The 25,906-nt window shown below is 44.4% G+C and overlaps 1 protein-coding gene across 1 annotated transcript in view; it reads left to right on the top strand.

Annotated features, from left to right (window-relative positions):
- HPRT1 (hypoxanthine phosphoribosyltransferase 1) overlaps nt 1-24,834 on the top strand; it is a 42,070-nt gene extending 17,236 nt beyond the window's left edge. The window contains exons 4-9 of the mRNA XM_044305456.1: nt 5,890-5,955; nt 7,134-7,151; nt 8,806-8,888; nt 10,592-10,638; nt 20,620-20,696; nt 21,793-24,834. Coding sequence (XP_044161391.1) covers nt 5,890-5,955; nt 7,134-7,151; nt 8,806-8,888; nt 10,592-10,638; nt 20,620-20,696; nt 21,793-21,840 — 339 coding nt within the window. The 3' untranslated portion in view covers nt 21,841-24,834. The remainder of the gene's footprint in view (nt 1-5,889; nt 5,956-7,133; nt 7,152-8,805; nt 8,889-10,591; nt 10,639-20,619; nt 20,697-21,792) is intronic.
- The last annotated feature ends 1,072 nt before the right edge of the window (nt 24,835-25,906 follow it).

The following is a 25,906-nucleotide window of genomic DNA, read 5'->3' on the forward strand; positions in this document are numbered from 1 at the left end:
AATGCCTACCTTAGCCTGGAAGATCAGGAGAATAGGGGACGGCGAAAGAACGTAAGAATCGGGGGGGGGGGGGGTCCCTGAGTCTATCCCTGCTGAAGAACTTTCGGAGTGTGTTCGTCGAATCTTTTCAACGTAGGTTGGGCAGACTCATGCAGACGCCATTACAATTGAGAGGGCCCATAGGGCTCTGAGGCCCAAACCCGCGGATGGTGACCCACCATGAGACACAGTCTGCGCACTCCTAAATTACCTGGAAACAGTGGAGATCCTCAAAAGGGCAAGAGAAAAGGAGGCCATTCTCATGGGCACTCGCAAAATCCAGATTTTCCAGGATTTGGCGGCTAGTACGCTTGTTAAACGGAGGGTCCTGCGCCCTATGATGGCAGAACTGAGAGCTAAAAAGCTACCTATGAGATGGCTCTTTCCCTTTTGGCTAAGTACCTCAATTAAAGGCCGACAATACACGGTACGCCAACCGGACGACCTGCCGAGGATCTGGGAGGCTCTTGAGATAACGCCTATGGACCTACCATCGTGGTTACCAGCAACCACTGCAGAAGAGCTCCCTCATCTGCCTTCACTTGCGCCCTGGGCACTTGCGTCTAAGGCCAAAGCGGCAAGGAAGAAACAGGCCTCCATGGACTGAAAACTAGCTATAGAAGGTGACAATGCTGCCAGTTGCAGCGTTATAGTCGCATAATCCACATATTTGCATACTGTTGGGTTCATGTTATAGTTATTATAAGTGAAGTTGCCTCACTTGGACTGTTTGCACACTTAATGTTAATGGGATGAACATCCCTCAGAAGAGAAGTCAAGTATACCACACCCTTAAAAGGGAAAATGCTGACATACTCTTTTTACAAGAGACTAACTTTAGACATCAACTTGTCCCTAGTATGAGTGGTAGGTGCTTCCCTGTCTGATACCATTCTACTTACTCCTCAGCTGCTAGAGGAGTTTCTATTGGCATTAGCAAAAATATACCATTTATCTTGACAGCTAAAATGGAGGACCCTCTGGGTAGATGCCTGTTTAAGGGGAAAGTCCTTGACAAAACTATCACTTTGGCAAACGTATACGCCCCCAATGTTAAGCAGATCCCGTGGTTTGTAAAGATCTTGAGCACCCTCCAGGATTTCGTGGAGGGCTTACTGATATTCAGGGGAGATTTCAATCTAGCCATTGATCACAGCATAGACTCCACATCAAAAATCCTGCTTCTCTTTAAAAAAACAAATACTTAGACTGCAGCTGTCTCTCTCGAGCCTGCGGATCTCGAATGTCTGGAGGGCCCTCAATCCAGATGGGAGGGATTATACGTTCTTTTCCCAGGTACATGGTACCTATCAGAGACATCTATGTCCAACAACTCGCTCACTTCGGTGATAAAAGCGGAAATTGGGAATTCCACCGTCTCTGACCACGCCCCGGTTAAAGTTAAGTGGAAACTGAAGGATTTGCCCCCAAAAGCCTGGACGTGACGTCTTAACACCACACTTCTAGAAGACGAGACTAACAGGGCTCAGAGAACAGAAGATCCTAAACTACTTCAATGAAAATGATAGACCTCAAACCCCCATGCCCATGATTTGGGAGGCCCACAAGGCAGTTATTGGAGGAGAACTGATTAGCCTAGGCTCCAGAGTAAAGAAGCAAAGAGCTCAGGAGTTAAATTCCCTACTGACACAGATCTCTACCCTAGAAACCTTACACAAAATAAAACCGACTGGTGAAGTACAATGTACACTTAGGGCATTGCGACACCAGGTCAAAGACCTGTTAAATATTAAAATGGCCAAAATAATGCAAGCACTTCGCTTAAAATATTTCTGCCATGGGGACAAGGGTTCTAAGGTGATGACTAGTCTCTTAAGAGCTCAAAAGAGCAAAACTTGTTTCCAAGCTATTAAAACAAAAGAAGGTAAAAAAAACTCACCACAACGTCGGATATCGTGAGTGAATTCTGTAGTTTTTACTCGTCACTATATAATCTAGACAAAGAGAAAAGGAAAGCAGATTCTACTCAACAAGACCCAGGTGAATTTATAGATGCCTTCCTTAGATCCATTACAATACCCAACTTGTCATTAGACGATACGTCCAAATTGCTGCAACCCTTTACAAGTGAGGAGGTAGATAAGATCCTTGGCTCTATCCCAACGGGCAAAAGCCCAGGTCCAGATGGCTATCCCATTTATTACTATAAGAAATACAAACATATCTTGACCCCATACTTTGTGAGACTCTGTAATGACCTGCTGCAGGGCTCTGCCCTCCCTGCTCAAGCCCAAGAAGCACATATTACCATCATCCACAAGGAAGGGAAGAATCAAGAGTTATGCGGTAGTTACAGACCCATATCTCTCCTAAATACAGATTTAAAATGGTGGGCCAAGCTGCTAAGTCACAGGATTGCTTCACTGCTCCCCAGCCTTATAGGTGGGGAACAGGTGGGTTTTGTCGTCTTATATGCGGTTTCTTATGCCCACTCTGTTGCCCCTAGTTCTGCTAGGAACTGACGCAGAAAAAACGTTTGACAGGGTGGGTTGGAAATTTATGCGGAAAACTCTGGAAGCCTTTGGATTCCCAGATAGGTTTGTGCAGGCAATATTCACGATGTACTCTTCCCCATTGGCCAGTATACTGGTGAATAATACACTGTCGGACTCCTTTAGCATTGGGAATGGTACCAGACAGGGATGCCCACTTTCTCCTTCACTCTTTTTATACTAGCCATGAAAACGTTACTGCTTAAATTTAGGCAATCCCCTAATATTAGTGGATTGAGAATAAATAAATTTGAACACAAAATGTCAGCGTTTGCCGACGATTTGTTAATGTTTATCTCAAACCCGGAGGTAGCCATGCCATGTGTATTGGAAATCTTTGAGGCAGTCGGTAAAGCATCTAATTTCAAGATAAACTTTGACAAATCAGAGGCTTTAGGGATCTCTGTCTCCCCTCCCCAGTTGAGGAGAATAAGAGATGACCCCCTTTAAATGGCCCGCTAAAGCAATCAAGTATCTGGGGATCATGATACCTGCTAACTTAAATTTGCTTTACCAACTCAACTATACCCCCTTATTAGCGAAGATACAGTCTACTTTAACAGGGTTCTCAAAGGAAATGCTATCATGGTTGGGAAGGAAAAATGCACTAGTCACATTCAGCCTTCCACAATTGGTATACCTATTTCGATCTCTCCCGATATTCATACCCAACACATTCCAAACCAAATTTAGATCGTTTTTTGGGAAATTTCTTTGGGATGGTAAAAAAGCTAGATTACCCTACTCGCTTCTCACTGGGAAAAAGAAACAAGGGGGTATCTCTATACCAGATGTTAACATGTATATGCAAGCCATACACTTGGAAAGATGGTTGGCATTGACTCAACCTGAGCTGGCCCCTATACATATTGACATGGAAGAGACAAAGAGAATTCCTGCTATGGTGTAAAGCGCCATTACCGAGTAAACAGGATCTACCATACGATCTAATCAGAAGCACAATACATGGCTGTCAAAATTCAAGTGAGCTGAATATTGGAAAGAACTGTCCCCCCTAATCCCCCTCCATATACTACCACAGGTACTTGCTAGACGCCCCCTGGAAACCACAAAAATCTGGTTGTCTGTTGCTCATCTTAGACTGGATGATTTATACCGCTCCAAAGCTAGTAGAGATTTCTATAGAGATATAACCGGTAATGCTAACTCGCCAGGGGATATCCTACAAATTTGGGACTTTGAGAAATCTTGCAATAGTTTCAAGAGATCCAACCACCATCCTATTCCTGATCCTACATGGTTGGAGAACTATATACTTTTGCCCGTCCTGCCAGCTAAATGTTTATCCATAATATATAGACAACTGCTAAGGCCCAGAGACTCCCAAAGCCCCAACTATATACATTGCTGGGAGAAAGAGTTGAAAATTCAACTAGATGATCAAAGTAGGTCTTCCATCTTAGCCAACTCTCATGGATTCTCTAATTGTATTAGAATTCAAGAAAAATCCTTCAAAACAACATCCAGGTGGTACAGAACCCCAGAATTTCTCCACCGGATAAACTTATTTTCCTCAGACAAATGTTGGCGATGCTCATCAGGTGTTGGGAACATCTCACACATTTGGTGGTTTTGCCCCAAGATGAAAGTGTTCTGGTCAGAGATCGAAGGTATAATCAATTAAATATGTCCTGATAAGGTAAAACTATCAGCTCCGTTAGTTCTTCTCTGGCTGCCTGAAGTGGACTTTGGCCAAATTTGATTTGCTGGGCCTAATCGTATGATCACTGCAGCAAAACTACTAAGTCCCGCTGCTGTGGAAGGAGACAAATCCCCCGACTCCATCATTGTAGTATGAAAAGATGATATACCTCTGCCGCATGGAAGAGTTATTAGCTGGGAGAACAAAACTAGGAAGGCTTTCCTGAAAGTATGGCAACCATGGTTAACGCATATAAAGGAAAAGTGGGAACTTGATACAAAAAGATAAGGCCAGATTCGTATAAGAGATGTTCCAAGAGTTACTCGTTTATACAGGGATCATAACCAATATTATAAGTGCATATAAGAACTGGGTCGACAATTAAATGTCCCCTCCCGTCCCTTCTTTCCATTTCCCTCCCTCTCTGAAATTTGTCACTAACTTTTACTTTTATATCACATGTATACCTTGGTGATTAGCGTTATGTTCATTGTATTGCTGAAGACCTGTATCCCATGTTCCCTGTGTTGTCAGGTGTTTAGCATAAGATATCTTTCTTTTTGTATGTGGGAATGGTTCATTAATTCATGAATGTACGATGATGATAATTGTCTTTGTCATACTGAACTACCTCTGTATACTATATGTGTATGCTTACTTTTTATTCTCACAAAACTCAATAAAAAGAGACTTGTTAAAATAAAAAAAAAAGATAACTAACTTTTCAATGGATTTCAATGGCTTTTGCCATCTGTTATCATTCTGCTCATCCAAACCAGCCATAAAATACATTGAGAGAACTGTGTCCCCCCCCCCCCCCCCCCCCCCCCGAGGAAGCTTACGCAAAACGTATGTTGGGGCTCATTGGATCACTATTTTGGTATCTATGGCATTATTTATCTAGTATACTATAATTTGTCCATGTACATGGTACTTTATGCACTTTAAAAAGTATGTACTGAATCTGGCTTCAATATCTTGTCCATGGTTGGCGAGGTCATGTATATATGTTCCCCACTGGGGTATTTATTTATTATCTAGTACCTCTTTGGCCTTATCCAACATTGTTTGTTTGTACATTTGTCTATTTGTGATCCCTTCACCCTGTGTCATCCACCATTGTTTTGTATTGTCTGTCATTGTATTTTATTGGATTTTCCCCCTCTCGGGAACCATAATAAAGTTTATATTTTGTTAGTCGTGCTGTGCCTGTTCTCTCCTTTTGGTGTCGATACTTGGTATATAGGCCTAGTACGCATACTCACTTTGTGAGTTACTTACGATTTGGTGTTTGTGTGTGCATGAGCAGAGTGTCAGAATGCATGCAAGAATGAAGATAAAGACATAATTGGACTCTGTGTCACTTGCACTATACACCGCTTAGGCTGGGTTCACATCAGTGTTCGTTTTTACGTTCTTCTGATCTGTCAGAAGAACAGGAAAGAAAAAAAAACGGATCCTGTCCATCAGTTATGCACATTTGGCAGTCATTTCCGTTTTGAGATCAATTATTTTTTTAGACAGTAATTTTATTTATATTTTTCTGACGGATCAAAAGAATGCAAAATGAAACAATGATGCGAACCAGCCTTACCCTAGTTTGGGGAGTGTTTCAGAGGTCACAGATTCCCTGTAAATCTACTTTACATGTCTCGTCTTTGATATGTCTTACAGAATGATCAGTCTACAGGAGACATTAAAGTTATAGGCGGAGACGATCTTTCTACTCTAACAGGGAAGGTGAGTAGTTAACGCTAGAGGACAGCCAGCAGTGTGTAGGATGAGATGCTTCAACCGGTTCATAATCACACTTTAATTAGCAGTAGTTATAGCTTTGTATGACAGTCACCAGTCAGCGCTACTGTGGAGCAGGCCCTAACAAGTCTACCACTTTAGGTCGGTCTCACTCTTATGCAGGGATGGCCAACCTGCGGCTCTCCAGCTGTTGAACTACAACTCCCAGCATGCCCAGACTGCCTACAGCAGGGCATGGTTGTAGTTGTAGTTTTACAACCGCTGGAGAGCCGCAGGTTGACCACCCCTGCCCTAATGTATTACAGCTCATATTGCATCAGTATAAGAGATCCACAATACTGATGGGGCTGTCTTCTACGGAGGAAGTTAAATCGCATAAAACTGACCCTTTAAAAAAAATTGTTGCAAAACAGATCACATACGGATGCATTTGTATTTCGACCACTTTCCCTAGACTTCAATGGTTGATTAAAAAAAATCCACTGCATTTTATGATCTGAAGCTATGAATGTCCACTGATTATTAGGGTCCATTCACATGTCCGTTTTTTCTTTCCTGATCTGTTCCGTTTTTTGCGGAACAGATCAGGACCAGATCAGGACCCATTCATTTTCAATGGGTTCTGGAAAAAATCGGACAGCACAATGTGTGCTGTCCGTTTCCGTTGTTCCGCATGTCCGTTTAAATATAAAACATGTCCTATTATGTTCCTGAAAAATCGGATCCTGGTACAATGCAAAGTCAATGGTTCCGCAAAAAACTGAAGACATTCGGATGTCATTCCGTATGTCTTCCGTTTTTTGCGGAATCCGTTCCTGGAAACACATAGCAAATTTTTATTTTGTTTTTTCAAAGAAATCCAAACAACTTTATTTGATTATTGAAATGTATACATGTTTCCGTTTTTTGCGGCTCCGCAAAAAACGGATGACATACGGAAACATTTTCAGGAACAACGGATCCGCAAAAAACGGACCGAAATTCGGATTATAGAAAAATACTGACGTGTGAATGTAGCCTTAAGTGTATGTATATGTGTGTGTGTGAATATATATATATATATATATATATATATATATATATATATATATATATATATATATATATATATATATATATATATAATTATACCTTAGTTTTATAAATGTGTTCTTTTCTTGCAGAATGTCTTAATTGTTGAGGTAAGTTCACATTTAATCTGATTTTACCTTTTTAACAAATACTTCATATGTATTTGATATTAATCCCTGTTGATAAGTAAGATTTGCTAGGAATTGATATTTTTTTTTGGGGGGGGCTGGCTGGCTGGCTATGTTCAATGCTTATCAGGGCTAGGCCTTGGGACATGAAGATTCTTGGAAAGAAGTAACCATGTTAGAAACTGCTAGAGATGTTTGACTGTAGGGAAAGTCTAATTGCCCTCTGGATGTGTCGGTTGTTGTTAACTGGCTATAGCAAATTTTTGGCTAAAAGTGAATTCTCTGGCTAAAGTGCATGACACAGAAAATTACCGCACATCTGAGCTCTGATGTACAGTACTGCTCCCAAATGAAGAAGCATTGGCTAATTTCTGACCACCTGAACCTCTTCTGTGCCTCTAAGAGACTTGTCAGTGTAAGGCCTCATGCACACGTCTTTATCCATTTTTGTGATCTGCAAAAGGAGGATACTGGTCGTGTGCATCCCGCATTTCCCTTCTGGAGGTCCCGCAATATATTTTAAAGTCCTATTGTCCGTTTTGCGGACAAGAATAGGCATTTATATTCATGGCTGTCCGTGCCGTTCCGCAAATTGCGGAACGCGCACAGACGCCATCCGTGTTTTGCGGACCTTAAAACACACCACGGTCATGTGCATGAGGCCTTACTCTGTGGCTAGGTGACAAGCTGTCATTCTGGGACACCCCCCTTTTAAGGGTGTAGTGGCCTTTATAGCGGTAGCCTAAAGCTTATGATGTAGAATAATTTCACTGGGACAGTCTAAACTTCCAGGTAACACATACTGCAGCCTGTCATGTTTAAAAGGTTTGGCCACTTTCTGGCTCCTTGTGACCAATGTGTATGTAAGATGACTATATGGCACTTGCTAATATAGCCTTTGAGATATCCTGTGCCGTTTATTATATTTCATAAGCCATGTCTCCTTGTTGGGCAGATCTTCTGTGCTGTCCATAAAATGGCGGCTGATGGAGGGTCATGTGATCAGACACATAATTCAGCTTCATCCATTCAAATGCACTACACTTGCACTAAACTCCCAATAAGTGCAGATGGCAGGAGCAGTGTATTTGAATGGAGGGGAGTTGCCTGGTCACATGACCCTCCGTCAGCCACTATTTTATGGACAGGACCTCCGGATGGACAGCACAAAAGACTTGGCAAACAAGGGGACTTACCTTATGAAATATAGAAAATGGTGCAGAATTTCAACAAAGGTTACATTGGTAAGTGCCATATAACCATGACCTGTGATGTCAGCTTCTCTCCCTGTCATTTATACAGATGGGACTTGTAGTTCTACACATACAACATGCTGCAGAGTCTCCCAGCAGGCAGACATGTCACTCAGGGCAGCTCTTGTATCCACTCCCTTAGCAGAGCGGGGGAGGGGCTGAGATTGTTTTTATTGCATGTAAACAAAGGGCCAGAAAAGAACCAGGGAAATGAGGAAATATATTTATTTTTTTGCATAAAACTTGCTTAGCTTAGTTATATATTGCTGCCCATCAAATTTTCAGTGCTATCTTATTTTTTTCCATAACTCGGACAACCCCTTCAAGCAGTGGATGAATATAAATTTTCAGGATAAGGACTTAATTTTATACGTTTCTTCCAGGACATCATTGACACGGGAAAGACAATGAAGACATTACTTGCAATGCTGCAGCAGTACAATCCCAAGATGGTTAAAGTAGCTAGGTACCAGTGTAACAAAAAGGACAGAACCACTCTGATAGATAACATCTAGCACGCTGGTTGTGGAAATTACATGTGGGGTTTTGTAAAGAGAAGTGGGACATCTTTTGTAATAATTTCACATCTTTAGATATCCCTTGTTTAACCACTTGCAGACTGCCCGTTTAATATAAATGTCTGGTCTGCATTGATCTCTGCGGGGACTCTCCTGAATGTCCCTGAAGAGTTAGTGGCTCCCCGTAGAGAAGGCAGGGACAGTTTTTCTGTCCCTGCCTTCTCCTTCACCGTATACTAAGAGCTCCATGAGCACTGTATATAAAGATCAGTAATCGGCAGTGCCGCCGCTTTCTCCGGTCCTGTCGATCATGTGATCTGCACAAGCTGCTGGGTTTTAATGTAGGGACTGTATTCCCCATGTAACTGGGACTTATAGCATTCCTAGTAGTGATGAGCGAACTTCATGTTTTGAAGTTCAGGTTTTCTGGCGATTCTGTTGGGGTCCGTGATGCCAAAATCCATAACCGAATTCTATGATGAAATGCACAACAGAAGCCTTTAAGAGGCATTTCGTTTTGTATTCTGTCATAATAGACTGATCCATCCGCTTTTCCGTTATGCAGGAGTCCTGTCCTGCTTAACGGAAACCGGACAGATCCTTTATGCTGCCCATAGACTTCTATTACGTCTGCCTCTTAAAGGCTTCCGTGGTGCATTCTGTCATAGAATTCCATTATGGTCCGTGATACCGGAATCCATAACGTAATTGCCAGAAAACCCAAACTTCAAAATATGAAGTTTGCTCATCCCTAATTCCTAGTTATCCTTGTCCAAGTTTTGCAATATCAGCAATTGAAGAAAATGTCATGTTAAATATCCCTCAAATGTCTTGTATGACCTTTTTAGGGTGTTCACAAAGGGGGAAAAAATAATAAAGTATAAAAAAAAAAAAAAAAAAAAAAAAAAATACTAGCAGCATAAACTATATATTCCCCTCTAACAAACTGTTACAGAAAGGAGACATAATGTAAACCAGTATCTTGGTTGCACTGCTGATTAGGGAACACATGTTTCCTTTTTCTTAGCTGTGTTTTTTTAGTTTTGTTTAAATTTTCCTGGGTTTAAAAAAAATACTAAAACATGACATAAAAATAAACCCCCCTGTATCACTGAAAAAAGGCGCCTACATTATTTACATAACTGGAAATTATGACTTTGAAAGACGCATGCAGTAAAAAAAAGGAAAACATGTCTCATAAGTAAGTAGCCCTGCTGCTGAGGCGGCTGCCAGCAGAGGGCGCACACTTGTAGTAAATGTAGCAACTACTGAGCTTGGCTCGCTGCCATAGGGTACGCAAGTAACCCCTAGATTGCCATGCAAAGAGGCAGTAGTTTGGGCCAAACTGACCTCCAGAGAGACAGACCGCTCTTCCCTATACAATTCTTGCCACGCATCGATATTCCACTGCTAAGCGAACAGTAATCTGATACAAATTTGGATTCAAATTTAGTAAATGTCTCATTATTTAGGAGATAAGTGTCTGTCTGGCCCCTTTTCTAGTGATCGGTGGGGGCCCTAATGGTTGGACCCCTGCCAATCGCACACTTAGCTCATATCCTATTGATGGGGGATAAATTGTTAGATTGGCAAAACTCCTTTAACAAATAGGTTGTGTTATAATGTAATATTTTTTTTGTTATTGGAACAGCTTGCTTGTGAAGAGAACCCCTCGCAGTGTTGGTTATAGGCCTGATTGTAAGTAGTCTTGTATGGTAAATTATTCATATAGATTTTTACCTGACAGATTGCCTGCAATGGTATTTACTAAAAGGGGCTGGCTCACCTGAACAACTCTCTTCCATATGTTATGGAGTATGGACTTTGCTCAGGAGTAACTCTGATCTAGAATGAAGATTTTCTAAGTAGGGGAGCCAGGTCCATCCGTGAATTACATGGACCACCTTTCATTTGACTGGTCATTGCAGGAGACATTAAACAATTTGCCTGGTCTTTGATGAGACCACCTATTTTAGTAGAAGAGGAAGAAATAAAGTGATATAAAATGAAAATTATTTTCTATTGCGTTACCTGGCTTGTCACAAGCATTCATTATAAACGAGGTCTTACTATAAGAATCTCTCTTCTCCTCTGGCCATGGCCCATGTATTGCAGTGATGTGTAACTATTACTCCATCCGCCACCATGGGGGGAAGAGTTACGTGCCAACCACACAGAGCACCTAATGGCAGTTTTGGCAAAGGGCATGGTTTATTTAGAGCACCTCAGAAACCTTTAGTGTCTGTTCACACAGAATTTGCAGTGTACATGAGCAGGCTTTCCTAATGTACAGATGCCTCTCTCGTATGCCATTGTATAGGCCTGCCTTTATGAAATGGCACAGCAGGCTACTCTGTACGAACAGAAGGCAAAATGGCACTCTTTTGGCTTACTTCTGATGACTGGTGGTCTTTAAATACATTTGACATACGCCCCAGGAGGCCTGAATTGAGCCTTATTTTGTTGGATCCATGTTGCAGTTCGAGGAAGGAAAACTATTGAATCAGACTTAACAGTATGAGGCCAGACACAAATGAGCGACTTGAATGCGAGGAACTCACAGCCTGTCAGTGCAATGTCCCGTCCTGATCTCGCTTCTCTGACAGGATTGCACAGCATTATACTGCATTATAATGCTGTGTGACCCTGAGAGTCCTGAAATCTATTCTATTACACTGACATAATGCTGTCAGTAGATGTCAGGACTTTCAGGGTTACACAGTATTATAAATCAGTATAATGCTGTGCGAACCTGTCAGAGGAGTAAGGTCAGGATGGGACATGACACTGACACGTGCTGTGAGTTCCTCGCATTCAACTCGCTCATGTGTGTCTGACCTTATACTGTAAGCTATACTGATAGGTATATACTGGCTTTATACAGTTAGTATACATAATTCTGTCAGTGTAATTCAGCAGATTTCAGGACTCTCAGGGTTAGGGCTCGTTTACACGACCGCAATAGACGGGCACCGTTCCGTTGTCATTCCGCATCACTGATGCAGACCCATTCATTTCAATGGGTCCGCAAATCCGGAGATGCGGAACACTACGAAAGCACTACGGAGTGCTTTCTGGGGTTCCGTTCCGTGCATCCACACCGCATAAAGATAGAGCATGTTCTATCTTTTTGCGGAACGGCGGGATCGCGGACCCATTCAAGTGAATGGGTCTGTGATCCCCATGCACCTGTCCCACGGAAGGTGCCCGTGCATTGCGGACCGCAATTTGCAGTCCACAGCACGGGCTTCACATGTTCATGTGAACGAGCCCTTACACAGTATTATAAATCAGTATAAGGCTACATGCACACGACCATGCCGTTTTTGTGGTCCGCCACGGACAAGAATAGCACATGCTATATTTTTTTTGTTGTGGGGCCAAGGAACGGTGCAACGGATGCGGACAGCACACAGAGTGCTGTCCGTATCTTTTGCGGCCCCATTGAAGTGAATGGGTCCACATCGGAGCCGCAAAAACGGCAGCTCGGATGCGGACCCAAACAACGTCCGTATGCATGAGGCCCTATGCTGTGCGATCCTGTCAGAGGAGCGAGGTCAAGACAAGACATCACACTGGCACATGCTGTGAGTTCCTCGCATTCAACTCACTTGTGTGTGTCTGACCTTATGCTGTAAGCTCTACTGATGGGTACAGTGCTGCCCATAATTATTCATACCCCTGGCAAATTTTGACTTAGTTACTTTTATTTAACCAGCAAGTAATTTTTTGATGGGAAATGACATACCGTAGTTTTCGCCCTATAAGAAGCACCGGCCCATAAGATGCACCTGTTTTTGAGGAGGAAAATAAGAAAAACAGTTTTCTCGCTGGTATCATTGGGGGACACAGGACCGTGGGTATAGCTTGCTGCTGCCACTAGGAGGCGACACTAGGCTGAAAAGTGATAACTCCTCCCCTGCAGGCTATACCCCCTCCAGCCTGGAGAGAGCATATCAGTTTTTAGCTTAGTGTCGTAGGAGGCAGACCTCCCTGCTTAGCAGGGTGGCTCTTTTACGATTTTTGTTTTTATTTTATTTATTTATTTTTAGGTTAAGGGGCACAGATTCGCATGCGTCTCTGTCTCCCTGGGAGGCTGGCCGGTGTTGCCTTTCCACCGCCCTGCCTCCCCCAAGAAGACAAAGTGGACCAGGGCAGCCTAGCTCCCCTGCTTCCCGCCAGCAAGAGGGCCACCTCCTCCCCAGCCCTTCTCTACATGGACCCCTGATGCCTGGTGCCAGCGGTCGTGGGGTGGCCCTGCTGGTACAAGACTATGGGTGAAGAACACAGATGAAGTCTGGTGAGTTTTACTGTCCCTCCCTGTCCCCCTCACATGGCCCCTTCTTGAGGGGGTAAGGAATCCACCCATCGCCCAGCTCACCTCAGTAGAAAGGGTTAATCCCTTTCCACGGCCGCGGCATGTTACTTTCACCTTCCCGACTACAAACAGGCGCCTTCTGCGCCCTATTCCGGTGACCCCGCTCTCCGACCGACCGGGTGGGCTTCCCGGTCGGCCAAGCGACGCACCTTCTCGGCGGCTCCCTTTTCAGGAGTCCACTAAGCCGTCCCGGGAGAGCAGGCAGAACGGATTCCCTACTCGGCCGGACGCCGCAAAATTTATGCCCCGGCTTTATTTGGGCCTACCGTTTTATTTCTTTCTGATTTCTTCGGCCACGCATATTTACTCCTCCGATGGGCTTACGTGGTCAGCGGACTCAGGTGACCGCATTCCGGACATCGATCCAGGTTCGCTATGTACTGACTAGCGGTGAGTCCCGGTCGGCCGGCGTGATAATTTAGTCCCCGGCTTTGCGGCCTTCTAGGCCGGAACTTCCTCCCTCATTTCAGGCCCCTGCTTTCTATAGATTCTGTCTGCAGGCACAATGTGCCTTTATATTGCAGTATACAGCCCTTCTCCATATCGGGCTAGGTCCTCATAAAAAATTAGTAAAAAAAAAAAAAAAAAATTTTTTTAAATTGTGCGCATGCAGATCCTGCTCTCCTCAGCCCACAAGTTCCAATGGAGTACGTATGAGGGATCCCAATCCGCCACCTGAGGCCGTTTGGTTGATTATGCTCCAACTGCGCATATCCAGTGGAGTACATCTGAGAGATTCCCATTCCGCCCTCCGGGCCGTTTGGTTGATAATACTCCAACTGCAAAAATCCAGTGGAGTACATCTGGAGGATCCCAATCCGCCCTCTGAGGCCGTTTGGTTGATTATGCTCCAACTGCGCATATCCAGTGGAGTACATCTGAGAGATTCCCATTCCGCCCTCCGGGCCGTTTGGTTGATAATGCTCCAACTGCATAGATCCAGTGGGGTACATCTGGAGGATCCCAATCCGCCCTCTGAGGCCGTTTGGTTGATTATGCTCCAACTGCATAGATCCAGTGGGGTACATCTGGAGGATCCCAATCCGCTCTCTGGGGCCGTTTGGTTGATAATGCTCCAACTTCGTAAATCCAGTGGGTACATCCGAAGGGTCCCCAATCCGCCCTCCGGGCCGTTTGGTTGATGATGCTCCAACTGCATAAATCCAGTGGGGTACATCTGGAGGATCCCGATCCGCCCTCTGAGACCGGTTGGTTAATGGTGCTACTACTGCGCAAATATCCGACTGCGCAAATCCAGTTGTGGACAACTGAAACTTCCCATCCACCCTCCGGGGGCGTCTGTTTGAGTTTCTACCCTGCGCAACTCAGCGGGGGACCTCTGGAAGTTCCCAATCCACCCTCCTGGGTCGTTTGGTTACTACAGCACCGTCTGTGCAATCGGTAAGCAGACCTTTAGTTCCATTCCACCTCCGGGTAGTTTGGTTCTTATTTCAACACCGCCGCAACCTGCAACAGCCATGGCTAGAGGCTGAGAGGTGGAACTGCGCACGAGCGGGCCGAGGCAGGACAGTTATTCGGTCCCTAGATTACGTCCGTGTTAACCGGTTCTGGTGTATGCATTAACCCCTTCCTTAGGCACTATTTACACTTCTACTAGATACAGTGCTTAATTTGGGTTTTACCTCCTTCCTGAGGTGGACTGACCTCACTAGCATTGGCCTCAATGCCGGCAAGGTGTCCCTCTTTCTGTGAGTGGCGGAATTGAAGTTCCACTGGGCTCAGTATTGTCAGCATACATTAACCGTCTGTTAGGTGGCATGATGGCATTCTCACTGCTGTCGCAGTGTTTACGTACGCATTACACCCTTCTGGGGGGGGGGGATGATGACACCTCCCACAGAGTACAGAACTCGTTAATATGCAAGTTCCTGCTAGGTGCGTTACCCCCTTCGATGGGTGATGTATTGCACGACCTCGGGGTACAGTACTTACTGGATATGTTACTCCCGATCGTAGGTAAAGCGTTTGCACTGCCACTGGGTGCAGTGTTTGCCGTCGGTTTTTCCCCCTCCATTGAGTGGGTACTTACACTTCCGTAGCTTGCGGTTCTGACTATCGCTACCCCCTTCCCTACCGGGGGTTTGCGCTTCCGTTGGTTGCTATTCCACCTCCCATTTGCCATCACATACTTCCTATGGCAGTTCCCTCTACAAACGATCCAGTAACGGGGGAATCGCTATGCATCTTGCATGCTGTATTTCAGCTACGCCACGACTCTAGATGCCTTGGTTCCCTTCACAGGTGGTCCGTGGCAACAGTCGGTACCGCTGGTGCCTGATATTCTCCATCTAGTGGCATATGGATACTGCCACTGGAGACTATGGATACCCCCATTTTGTATCCCTCTTTTCTTCATGCACCCTTTGGAGACACAAGAATGTGGCCTTTGTGCTCTCAGGGGAGTCACCCACTCTTATGTGTCCTAGAGACTCCCCATCCCCATGAGCCTCCACCGTTCAGGTCAGTCACACTGCACAGAGTACTGTGATCAAGATCCAGCAAGCAGAGTATTCCACCGACTCCGGATGCTGAGTCCACCACTCATCCTTATCTAGATGAGGGCGTTATGCTGGCAATCTGCAGTGGCTACTACAACGGCTTCTCCTTCGCAGGGTAGTCTTCACGCTAGGGCCAGATGCTCCTAATCGCTGTAGCGAGACAGCCCCCCCTCAGGTAGGGGTTCTACCCTGGTACTAATTCGGCAGTTGCTCCTGTTCAGCGCCCTTGTCAGGTGGAGGGGTTAGGGTTGGCTCTACTGACTGGGCCAGCTTGATACCAGAACTTCTCCTGGGTGTTCTCAGGCCGTCCCCTCATGTCCACGCTGGCGGAGCATACGGTAGCCCCTACCGCACGAGGGGTGTTTGAGTCTCCGCTACATGCGAAGGCTCCTTCTGCACAGTTCTTTCGTCAGGCAGCGGATTCCTCTACCATGAGAATCAGTGACCTCTACGGTGTGGTCTACTCCTCGGCTGGAGTATGGCGTGTGCATTACTCTTGGGGCTTCCCTGGTAGGGCCTCCCCTTCTGGCGGTGTGTCGCATCTCCACTAGACGCTGTGGAGCCCCCGTCTCACATGGGAATGGGCTTTAGTTCTGGCCTCTTTCTGGTTTTCTACCAATAAGGGTACGTGGCTCTGACAACTGTTGTCCTTCTGCCACATCCAATCCATATCCATATGTTTGAGAAAGGCTCTTGATGTGAGCCTGTAACGCGTCAGAGTATTGTATGTGACCAAAAAAGACATCATCTTTTGTTGAAGGCTATAGTGAGTGCCGGTCTTTCTTCATTATTGTTGGCTATTGTCCTTCTGTCGTAGGCTCGGGTGTGGCGATGGTGTAATTACAATGGCTGATCGGCACCTACCTTTTGAGTGCGTTCTACTGGGTAGATCAGTCCCTACGGCACTCGTCTGCTCTAGATTGCCGTTCTAAGCGGGACCTGGATCTAGTAGTCATACTGTGTCGCCAGTGGTGCTACCTCTCTTCAGATGTCAGTGATATCACCTCAAGTCAATGGTGGTTGTTCTTTCACTGCTCATTCCGGGGGTGGACTGAGAGTCTTCCCAAGACGGGTAGAGCGGGTGTATGTTACGACGTCCCCTGTTAGTAGGAGTTTCGTTCCTGGTACGGATCACACGTTTCCTTTCCGGTCTCCCCTCGTGGTGGATAACTGATTTCCTTATCCTCCTGTCTAGCTGACCAGTAGCCATGGGTTGTACGACTCTGGGAGCCCATCCCTATTTATTTATTTATTTTTTTCGGGCCCAGGGTTCCTCGGGTATGGTGAAGGCGTTGGACGTTGTGGTCGAACTTCACCCGGCAAGAGTATTTCTCTCATCTTTGTTCCACTCGTCTGCCCTTCCACCCAGCGTTACTGTTTTGTTGAAATATGGTCAGTGACTGGGCTCCCATCACTGGCGGTGCTCACATTGGCTTTTATTTTACTTACTTTTCCCATGTGGTATTGATACTTTGGCCGGCAGTGGGGCACGCCTGGCTCAGGCGTTTGTTTCCTAGTGATTCTCAGGCAGCTTCTCTTACTAGAGATCTCACCACCAGCCTCTCTGGCTATGAGGGCGTTGGTCTACCAATATTCCGCTCCCTAGGGGCTGTTCTCTGGACCAGAGGTGAATCCTAAGGACTTGGCTTTTTAGTTCTGCTTCCACAGCTGCGGCCAGGAGCCAGCTGTTTGGTGGCATTGTTTATTATTTTTTTCTCTGAATTGTTACGCCTTCTTGTACGTACTTTTTTTCTTTAAGTATGAACATAGGGCGGTGTTCCGTCCAAGGTCCTCTTTTTTCGCAGAAGGTGGTCGCCTTTCCACGCCTCACAGACATGGGTTTCTCTTCTTTCTCCCTCGTAGTACACGGACCGAGCTCTCAATCAGCCATGTGATTTGGCCTCTGGGTTTGCTTGTCCTTGTCTGGCGCCTACAGCCCTAAGGACTTCTACCAATTCTTATCCTGGGGTCCTTGTCAAGGCTGACGGCCTCCAAAGGATGTTTTCCGGATAGATCCGTTCAACAGTTGCTCGGGCATTCCGCCCTCGGGTGGGCAATGCCCAGCTGAGTCTTGGCCCACCCGACCAGCGGTCGGCGATTCTCGGGTCCATCTCCTCGTGCAGTAGCTTCCAGAGTGGAAGGCAGTGTCTTGGTCTTCCGGGCACACGTTCGTCAAGTCTTACCGGGTGCCTTCCTAGGCACCGGCGGATACTGTTCCAGGCAGCAAATTCTTGCAGGCGACAGTGAGTTACGCATCCTCAAGGACGTTTTTTCTCCAGGGGCATGTGATTTTTTTCCCTCCCCGTGGACTGCTTTAGGACGTCCCACGGTCCTGTGTCCCCCAATGATACCAGCGAGAAAACGAGATTTTTGTGAAACTCACCTGTAAAATCTCTTTCTCGCGTGGTTCATTGGGGGACACAGCTCCCACCCAGTGATTTCTGTTTGCCGTGATTGTTGGCGGTTGTGGAGCCACTATGGCCCCAGTTCTGGTTTGATCCGACTGGCATTGGTCAGTTGTTGGTTGTTTACCGTATGGTTATTTTCTCCTACTCCTATTGCTTGGGCACAAACTGATATGCTCTCTCCAGGCTGGAGGGGGTATAGCCTGCAGGGGAGGAGTTATCACTTTTCAGCCTAGTGTCGCCTCCTAGTGGCAGCAGCAAGCTATACCCACGGTCCTGTGTCCCCCAATGAACCACGCGAGAAAGAGATTTTACAGGTGAGTTTCACAAAAATCTCGTTTTTTTAACCAAAAGGTGTGCTTTAGGTGGGTTTAAACTAATGGCGGTCTGTGCATGATACTATTATAGGTGTCTCCCAAAAGATAAGACGGCATGTACAGGAGGCAATATTGTGGGGGGAAAAATAATTCTCAGCTGTTATTTACATTTGAGCATAAAGTGTCCAGTCCAAAATTATTCATACCCTTCTCAATAATCAATAGAAAAGCCTTTATTGGCTATTACAGCAATCAAATGCTTCCTATAATTGCAGACCAGCTTTTTGCATGTCTCCACAGGTATGTTTGCCCATTCATCTTTAGCAATGAGCTCCAAATCTTTCAGGTCGGAGGGTCTTCTTGCCATCACCCTGATCTTTAGCTTCCTCCACAGATTCTCAATTGGATTCAAGTCTGGACTCTGGCTGGGCCACTCCAAAATGTTAATGTTGTTGTCTGCTAACCATTTCTTTACCACTTTTGCTGTGTGTTTTGGGTCGTTGTCATTCTGAAATGTCTACTGGTGCCCAAGGCCAAGTTTCTCTGCAGACTGCCTGAGGCCTCATGCACATGGCCGTGTTCCGCGGCCGAGAGCAGACCGTGGAAACACGGTCGGGATTCCTCCTGACAGCATGAGCACACGGCGTACAGTAATACACTAGTATAGTGTGTTACTGAACAGGAGCGGCTGCATGAAGCGAACGGCGTCACAGCAAACAATGACGCCGTGCGCTCATGCTGTCAGGAGGAATCCCGGCCGGGTTTCCGCGGTCCACTCTCGGCCGCGGAACACGGCCGTGTGCATGAGGCCTGATGATGTTGTTGAGAATCCTCATGTATTGCTCTTTTTTCATGGTGCCGTTTACTGTGATTAGGTTCCCTGGTCCATTGGTAGAAAAACACCCCCAAAGCATTAGGTTCCCACCACCATGTTTGACAGGATGGTGTTCTTTGGGTTGAAGGTTTCTCCTTTTTTACGCCAAATGAAGGAAACATCATTGTGACCAAACATTTCAATTTTTGTTTCATCTGACCATAACACAGAAGACCAGAAGTCTTCTTTTTTGTCCAGATGAGCTTTTGCAAAGGCCAAGCGAGCTTTTGTGTGCCTTATCTGGAGAAGTGGCGTCCTCCTTGGTCTGCATCCGTGGAACCCAGCAGTGTGCAGTGTCCGTTGGATTGTCTGCCTTGAGACATTGTGACCAGCAGAGCCCAGATTCACCAGGATGGCCTTGGTGGTGATCCTTGGATTCTTTTTCACCTCTCTAACTATCCTCCTGGCCAGCACAGGTGTCACTTTTGGCTTCCGACCACGTCCTCTGAGATTTTCCACAGTGCGGAACATCTTGTATTTTTTAATAATACTTTGCACTGTAGCCACCGGAACTTGAAAACATTTAGAAATGTCCACAAACCAACTGCAGAGAGCTGTTGTTTTTCACCTGTTGAGTTGATTAAAACAGCTGTTCCCAATTAATCAGGGTAATTAGGATGCTATAGAACAGCTTGGACTATTTGGAATGGTATAGAACTTTTGATTTTCCCCACAGACACTGACAGTTTGAGAAGGGTATGAATAATTTTGGACTGTACACTTTTTGCTCGAATGTAAATAAAAGCTGAGAAATGGTGTTTTTTTTTTTTTTTCCCCACAATGATTCCTGTTGTACATCGTCTTATTATCATTATCTTTTGGGAGACACCTATGTCATTTCCCGTCAAAAAATTACTTGCTGGTTCAATAAAAGTAACTTTAAGTCAAAATTTGCCAGGCAGATATACTGGCTTTATACAGTTAGTATACATAATGCTGTCAGTGTAATTCAGCAGATTTCGGGACTCTCAGGGTTACACAGCATTATAAATCAGTATAATGCTGTGCGATCCTGTCAGAGGAGAGAGGTCAGAAATGGACATCACACCGACACATGCTGTGAGTTCCTTTTATTTGACGTGCTGGTTTGGGTCTGGCATTAGTCCTGCATTTATGTGGAGATGGTAACCCTTATTTTTTTTTATTTTATATTCTGTTCTCCAGCTAACACATTGTTCTTCTCTAGTTGTAGGATTTGAAGTGCCAGACAAGTTTGTTGTGGGATACGCATTAGACTACAATGAATACTTTAGAGACTTGAATGTAAGTATTCAGCACCAGAGATGACTGCACTGGATATCCAGTCTCTTACCTTTGCGAGGTTTTCAGCCTATGGTACATGCTCACCCCCTGCTTTTCTGCATTTTGCAAAGAAAAATGTCTGCTCCCTGATGCTCTGAGGGATTAGTTACTCTTGCTGATAGAGGTAGGAAGAAGCATAAGAGCAAAAATTGTGTACCTGTAGCAAGAGATCATCTGTGTCTCATGGGACAGCTTTGAGAAGAGGTTTGCTTATAAAAATAAATAAAAAGTTGGGGCTGGAATGTGACGTTGTGGCAGAGGGGGTATATACTGAAGCAGGGGGTGTCATGTCGAAGACGAGAGGAGGCAGGCTTGGGCTCTGCATGAAGGCAGGCTTGGTCACTAGCAAGAGACCTTGGCTCCTTCTGCGGATAGTAACGCCCTAGCCGGGCACTGCAGGCTCATTTGCATTTCAAGGTTCTTTTTCTGAAGATGGGAAACGCCAATGGCTGAAAGAAAGGTACATTATGCTACTGTTCAGTTCTCTAAGGCCTCATTCAGATGGCCGTAGTGTTTTGCGGATTCGCAAAGCACAGATGCCAGCCGTGTGCGTTTCACAACTTGCAGACCACACACGGCCACAACCATAATAGAAAATGCCTATTCTTGTCTGCGATTGCGGGCAAGAATAGACCATGCTCTGTCCTTTCCGGAGAACAGAACCACGGATGCTGACTCATGCACACAAACGTACATTCTTTCCATGTCCGCTCGTTTTTTTTTTTTTTGTAGATCGTATAGGGAACCATTCAAACAGAAAAAAAAAATATGAAGTTACTCCTTGTGCATTCCGTTTCCATTTCGCCCAAAAAATAGAGGATAGTACTGTTCTTTCGGGCCAGCTGGTCTGTTCCGCAAAATACGGAATGGACACGGACGTCATCTGTATTTTTTGCGGGCTGCAAAATACATACGGTCGTGTGCATGAGCCTTTACTTAGATAGTGATGATGGAGGTGACAGATTCCCTTTAAGCACAAGCCATCCATTTTTAAAACCTGGATAACCCCCTTTAGCTTCTCCCTGTCTTGTCTAACACTGTATTCTTTTTATTTCAGCACATTTGTGTTATTAGTGAGGATGGGAAGGAGAAATACAAGGCATAGAAGATGGTTGAACCATTGATCAGTTGTCGACTCCTGAGGCTGGGATGGATTTCCCCGATGTCATACCCCTAGACATCATCCGCATCACACATTAGACTCCTTAGTGCATGAAAACAAATATACCTCGGCTCTTCTTTTACCTTCAGAATGTAATGCCCATGGATGGGGCTCTGCGCTGTACAATAGAGGGTTCATTATCTATGGAAGATTTGCATTTTGATGGCTAGCGCTTCTTTATTTAGTTTCCTGGATCATGTAAATTTATAGCACTTAAGAAACTTACAATGAATGATGAGTGTATTGGTGAATACAGTTCCACACTGGGTTATTAATGAGCGGCTTTCTCTATTGCCCCCTTTCCTTTAATATAGATGTTGAAATATCCGAAAACGATGTATACAAAGAAATATGTTCTTTGGTCTGCTAATGGCATCTAAATCAAAAATGAGAAAAAAAAATACCGGATCCGTTTTGCCTGATGACACCGGAAAAACGGATCCGGTATTGCAATGCATTTTTTGGACTGATCAGTCTGAAAAATGCCTGATCAGTCAGAAAAAATGACATGCGTTTGCATACAGTTTGCCTGATCAGGCAGGCAGTTCAGGCAACGGAACTGCCTGCCGGAATCAAACAACGCAAGTGTGAAAGTACCCTAAGACTTACTGTTTTTGAGAGCAGCAACATAGGCCATAGGCATAATGGACAAGAGTTTAACCCCATTTAATTTTTGGAGGCGTAAGGTCAGGAGGGAGTAGATAAGCTGTTGTATTACCTCTTGTGAATGGTGGATTCTGCTTAATCTTTTCAGCTGTGGTTCTTGATAGTGATAAACAAAGCGAGCTTTGGATGTTACGACTGGTACCTCGGAACCGAAGCAGAATTTGGCTCCAAGTTTTAAAGTGGTTTTCCAATTGAAAAATCAACTACCGAAGTTATTCAACTAAGTCACGCGCGACTTCCCGAATAACTAACTGCGGCTCATCGGAGCCCATACATTTTAATACTGAACGGAGCCGGATCTCTAGTACAGTATTAATACGAAGTTATGAACAAAACGACTTCAGATGTAACACCCGTAGCTCGCTTCGCTCATCACGATCAAGAACCATTATTAGACCTAGCGGCCACTGTGAAAATTGTAGGATTATATACATTATTTTAAAACCTAGATTGTAACATAAAAAATCTAAAGTTTTAAACAATAGGTAATTTTCTGATTACACATTCCCTTTAAGTCATGGGAAAAGCAACATCAGAGAGCACCATAGAACAAACCTGTCCGGGTTATTTATTAAAATCGGTGCAAAGAAAAAGTGGAGGAGTTGCTCACAGTAACTAATCGGAATGACAGCTCTTATCTTTTGCACTAGTTTTGATAAATCTAAAAAAAAAACACCTCCCATGACCTGGTAGAATTTGTACATAGGTGTGTGTGTGTGTGTGTGTATACCCTGCTGAGGGACATAAACAGTGTATTTTGCTTTTAGCTCTCAGGGGCAATGGCTACCAAAGTCTCTGCAGGATACAAGAACGTGGCGTTCTACACTTTTGTAACCTTTTATTTTCCAATGTATATGTCAATTGTATGGGGAAAAATATGTGATGTGAAGCCCACCCTAAGGACTCATTCAGACGGCCGTCTGAATAAGTCCGCATCCGTTGCGGAACGGGTGCGGACACATTCATTTCAATGGGGCCAGAAAAAGATATGGACAAGCACACTGTGTGCTATCTGTATTTCCGTTCCTTAATTGCGGATAAGAATGGGTATGTCTATCATTGTGCGGTCCTAAGGTCATGTGAATGCTCCCTTATACAGACATTAACATCCAGGATAAAACAGGAATGTTATTCAATAATACATGAAGCCACTTTTTACTATGTATACAGTAAATGAAGAATATCTAAAAGAGGATGGTGTAAATGAACGGCATGTGCTTGCCTAATATCCTCTAGGATTCTTTTCTCTGTAGGTATGGGCAATCGGTGCACAGAAAATAACCCAAAGCATACTTATTGATAAAATATATAAAAAAACAAGTTATTGACATAATCAAATTCTCTTCTGATGTAGGAAAGCGCTTGGTTTTCTGCTAGACAGAGAAAGCAAAAGATGAGCTCCTTGATTCCTGTCTAGGTGTTGTGAGACCTCAGTGCAGGATACCAGAGCCATCCTCTGTGTACAGTGGGGTATTCTGAATTGACAGATCAGGTATTCACTCGCACATTCAGGTCTGGCTGCTGAGAACCCCAACAACCTCCAAAAATTGATGGTTTTGTGGAGAGATGTTTCACTCTTGCATCTCTATACAGTCCAGCAGTGGAAGTGTATTCACACATGGCAGTTGAGGTACGGTTAAAACCTCATGTTAAAATCTGCAACCACATTGAAAACCAAAGCAAAAAAGCATGCTTTTTTTTCCTGCTGCACCTCAGTCACTACTTGTCTGAATATCTGCCCTTTTTCTGTAACTTGGAAGACATATCTAATTGGAAAACATTTAAGCACTTACATACAGGAGTATTTGATGCAGGAGTAATGGACGGATGCCCTTTTTTTTTTTTTTCCAAGCTGTACACTGTGTTCAAGTATAGAATTTTTAAAATGATAGACCTATTTCTTTTTTCTTTTTTTTTTTAAACATAATTTATTTTTTTTATATATAATTTCATTTGTAGTGTTCTGCTTTTCTACAGCAAATGAATTGAGATCCTTGATCTGTGTAATTTCACAAATAAGACAGTTATCTGCAAAATGTCTTTAAAATTGTAAGCAGTCGGCTTTTTTCTGATTTGTAAGCATATTTAAGCAAAGTATTTCCCTTTTGTGATGAGCAAGGTTGTGAATAAGCTGCTTGTAAGAAATTGTATCCACCTGTACAAATCAAATTATAAATTTTCTAAAGACTTGAAATAACATTCACCCTGATCACGAAGATGTTTAATTCCTTTGTTATCCTGCTAATGACAATAAAACATAATAAAATTAGATTGTGTGTATGTAATTATGCATTCTAAGTATACAGACCCCTTACTTAGGACTTAGTTGAAGCACCTTAGAGAACTGCCTCCAGTCTACTTGGGTATGAAGCCACAAGGTTTGCACATTTTCTGCCATTCTTCTTAGCAGATCATCTCAAGCTCTGTCAGGTTGGATGGACAACTAATTCCAGGTCTCTCCAGTGCTGGGCCACTCAAGGACATTCACAGAGTTGCCACTTCTGTGTTCTCTTGGCTGTAGGCTTAGGGTCATTGTCTTGGTTGAAGATGAACCATCAGCCCAGTCTGTCAGGTTGGATGGACAACTAATTCCAGGTCTCTCCAGTGCTGGGCCACTCAAGGACATTCACAGAGTTGCCACTTCTGTGTTCTCTTGGCTGTAGGCTTAGGGTCATTGTCTTGGTTGAAGATGAACCATCAGCCCAGTCTGAGGTCCGGAGCACTCTGGATCAGGTTTTCATTAGAGATGAGCGAATTTCAGGTTATGAAATTCGTTCACACTTAGTTTACTGGTAAAAGTGTTATCGATTCCATTACCACGGACCATAACAGGATTCCTTCATAATAGAAGTCTATGGACTGCAAAACGGATCAGTCCCGTTTCCGTTATGCAGGGTCAGTCCTTTCCTGCATAATGGAAATGGGACGGATCTGTTTTGCAGCCCATAGACTTCCATTATGACGGAATGCCTCTAAATGCATTCAGTCATAGAATTGCGTTATGGTCTGTGGTTACTGAATCCAAATATGAAATTCGCTCATCTCTAGTTTTCATTAAGAATCTGTGGAATTTGCTCTTTTCAGCTTTCCTTTAACCCTGACCAGTCTCCCTATCCCAGCCAATAAAACACAGCATGATACTACCACCACCAAGCTTTACTCTAGGGATGGTACCAGGCAGGTGATGAGTACTTGTTTTCGTCCTAACCTGACTCCTAGTCCATTTCACACAGCAGGTTTTGACACTCAAAATCCACCACAGTAGTTTGTGCCATGGTTGTTTTCCCTGTGTGTCCTGGTGGTTGGGAGAACAAAGACAAACTGGAATGATGGCAAGAGATGC

Source organism: Bufo gargarizans, chromosome 9 (assembly GCF_014858855.1).
Source record: "Bufo gargarizans isolate SCDJY-AF-19 chromosome 9, ASM1485885v1, whole genome shotgun sequence".
NCBI classification, from domain to species: Eukaryota; Metazoa; Chordata; class Amphibia; order Anura; family Bufonidae; genus Bufo; species Bufo gargarizans.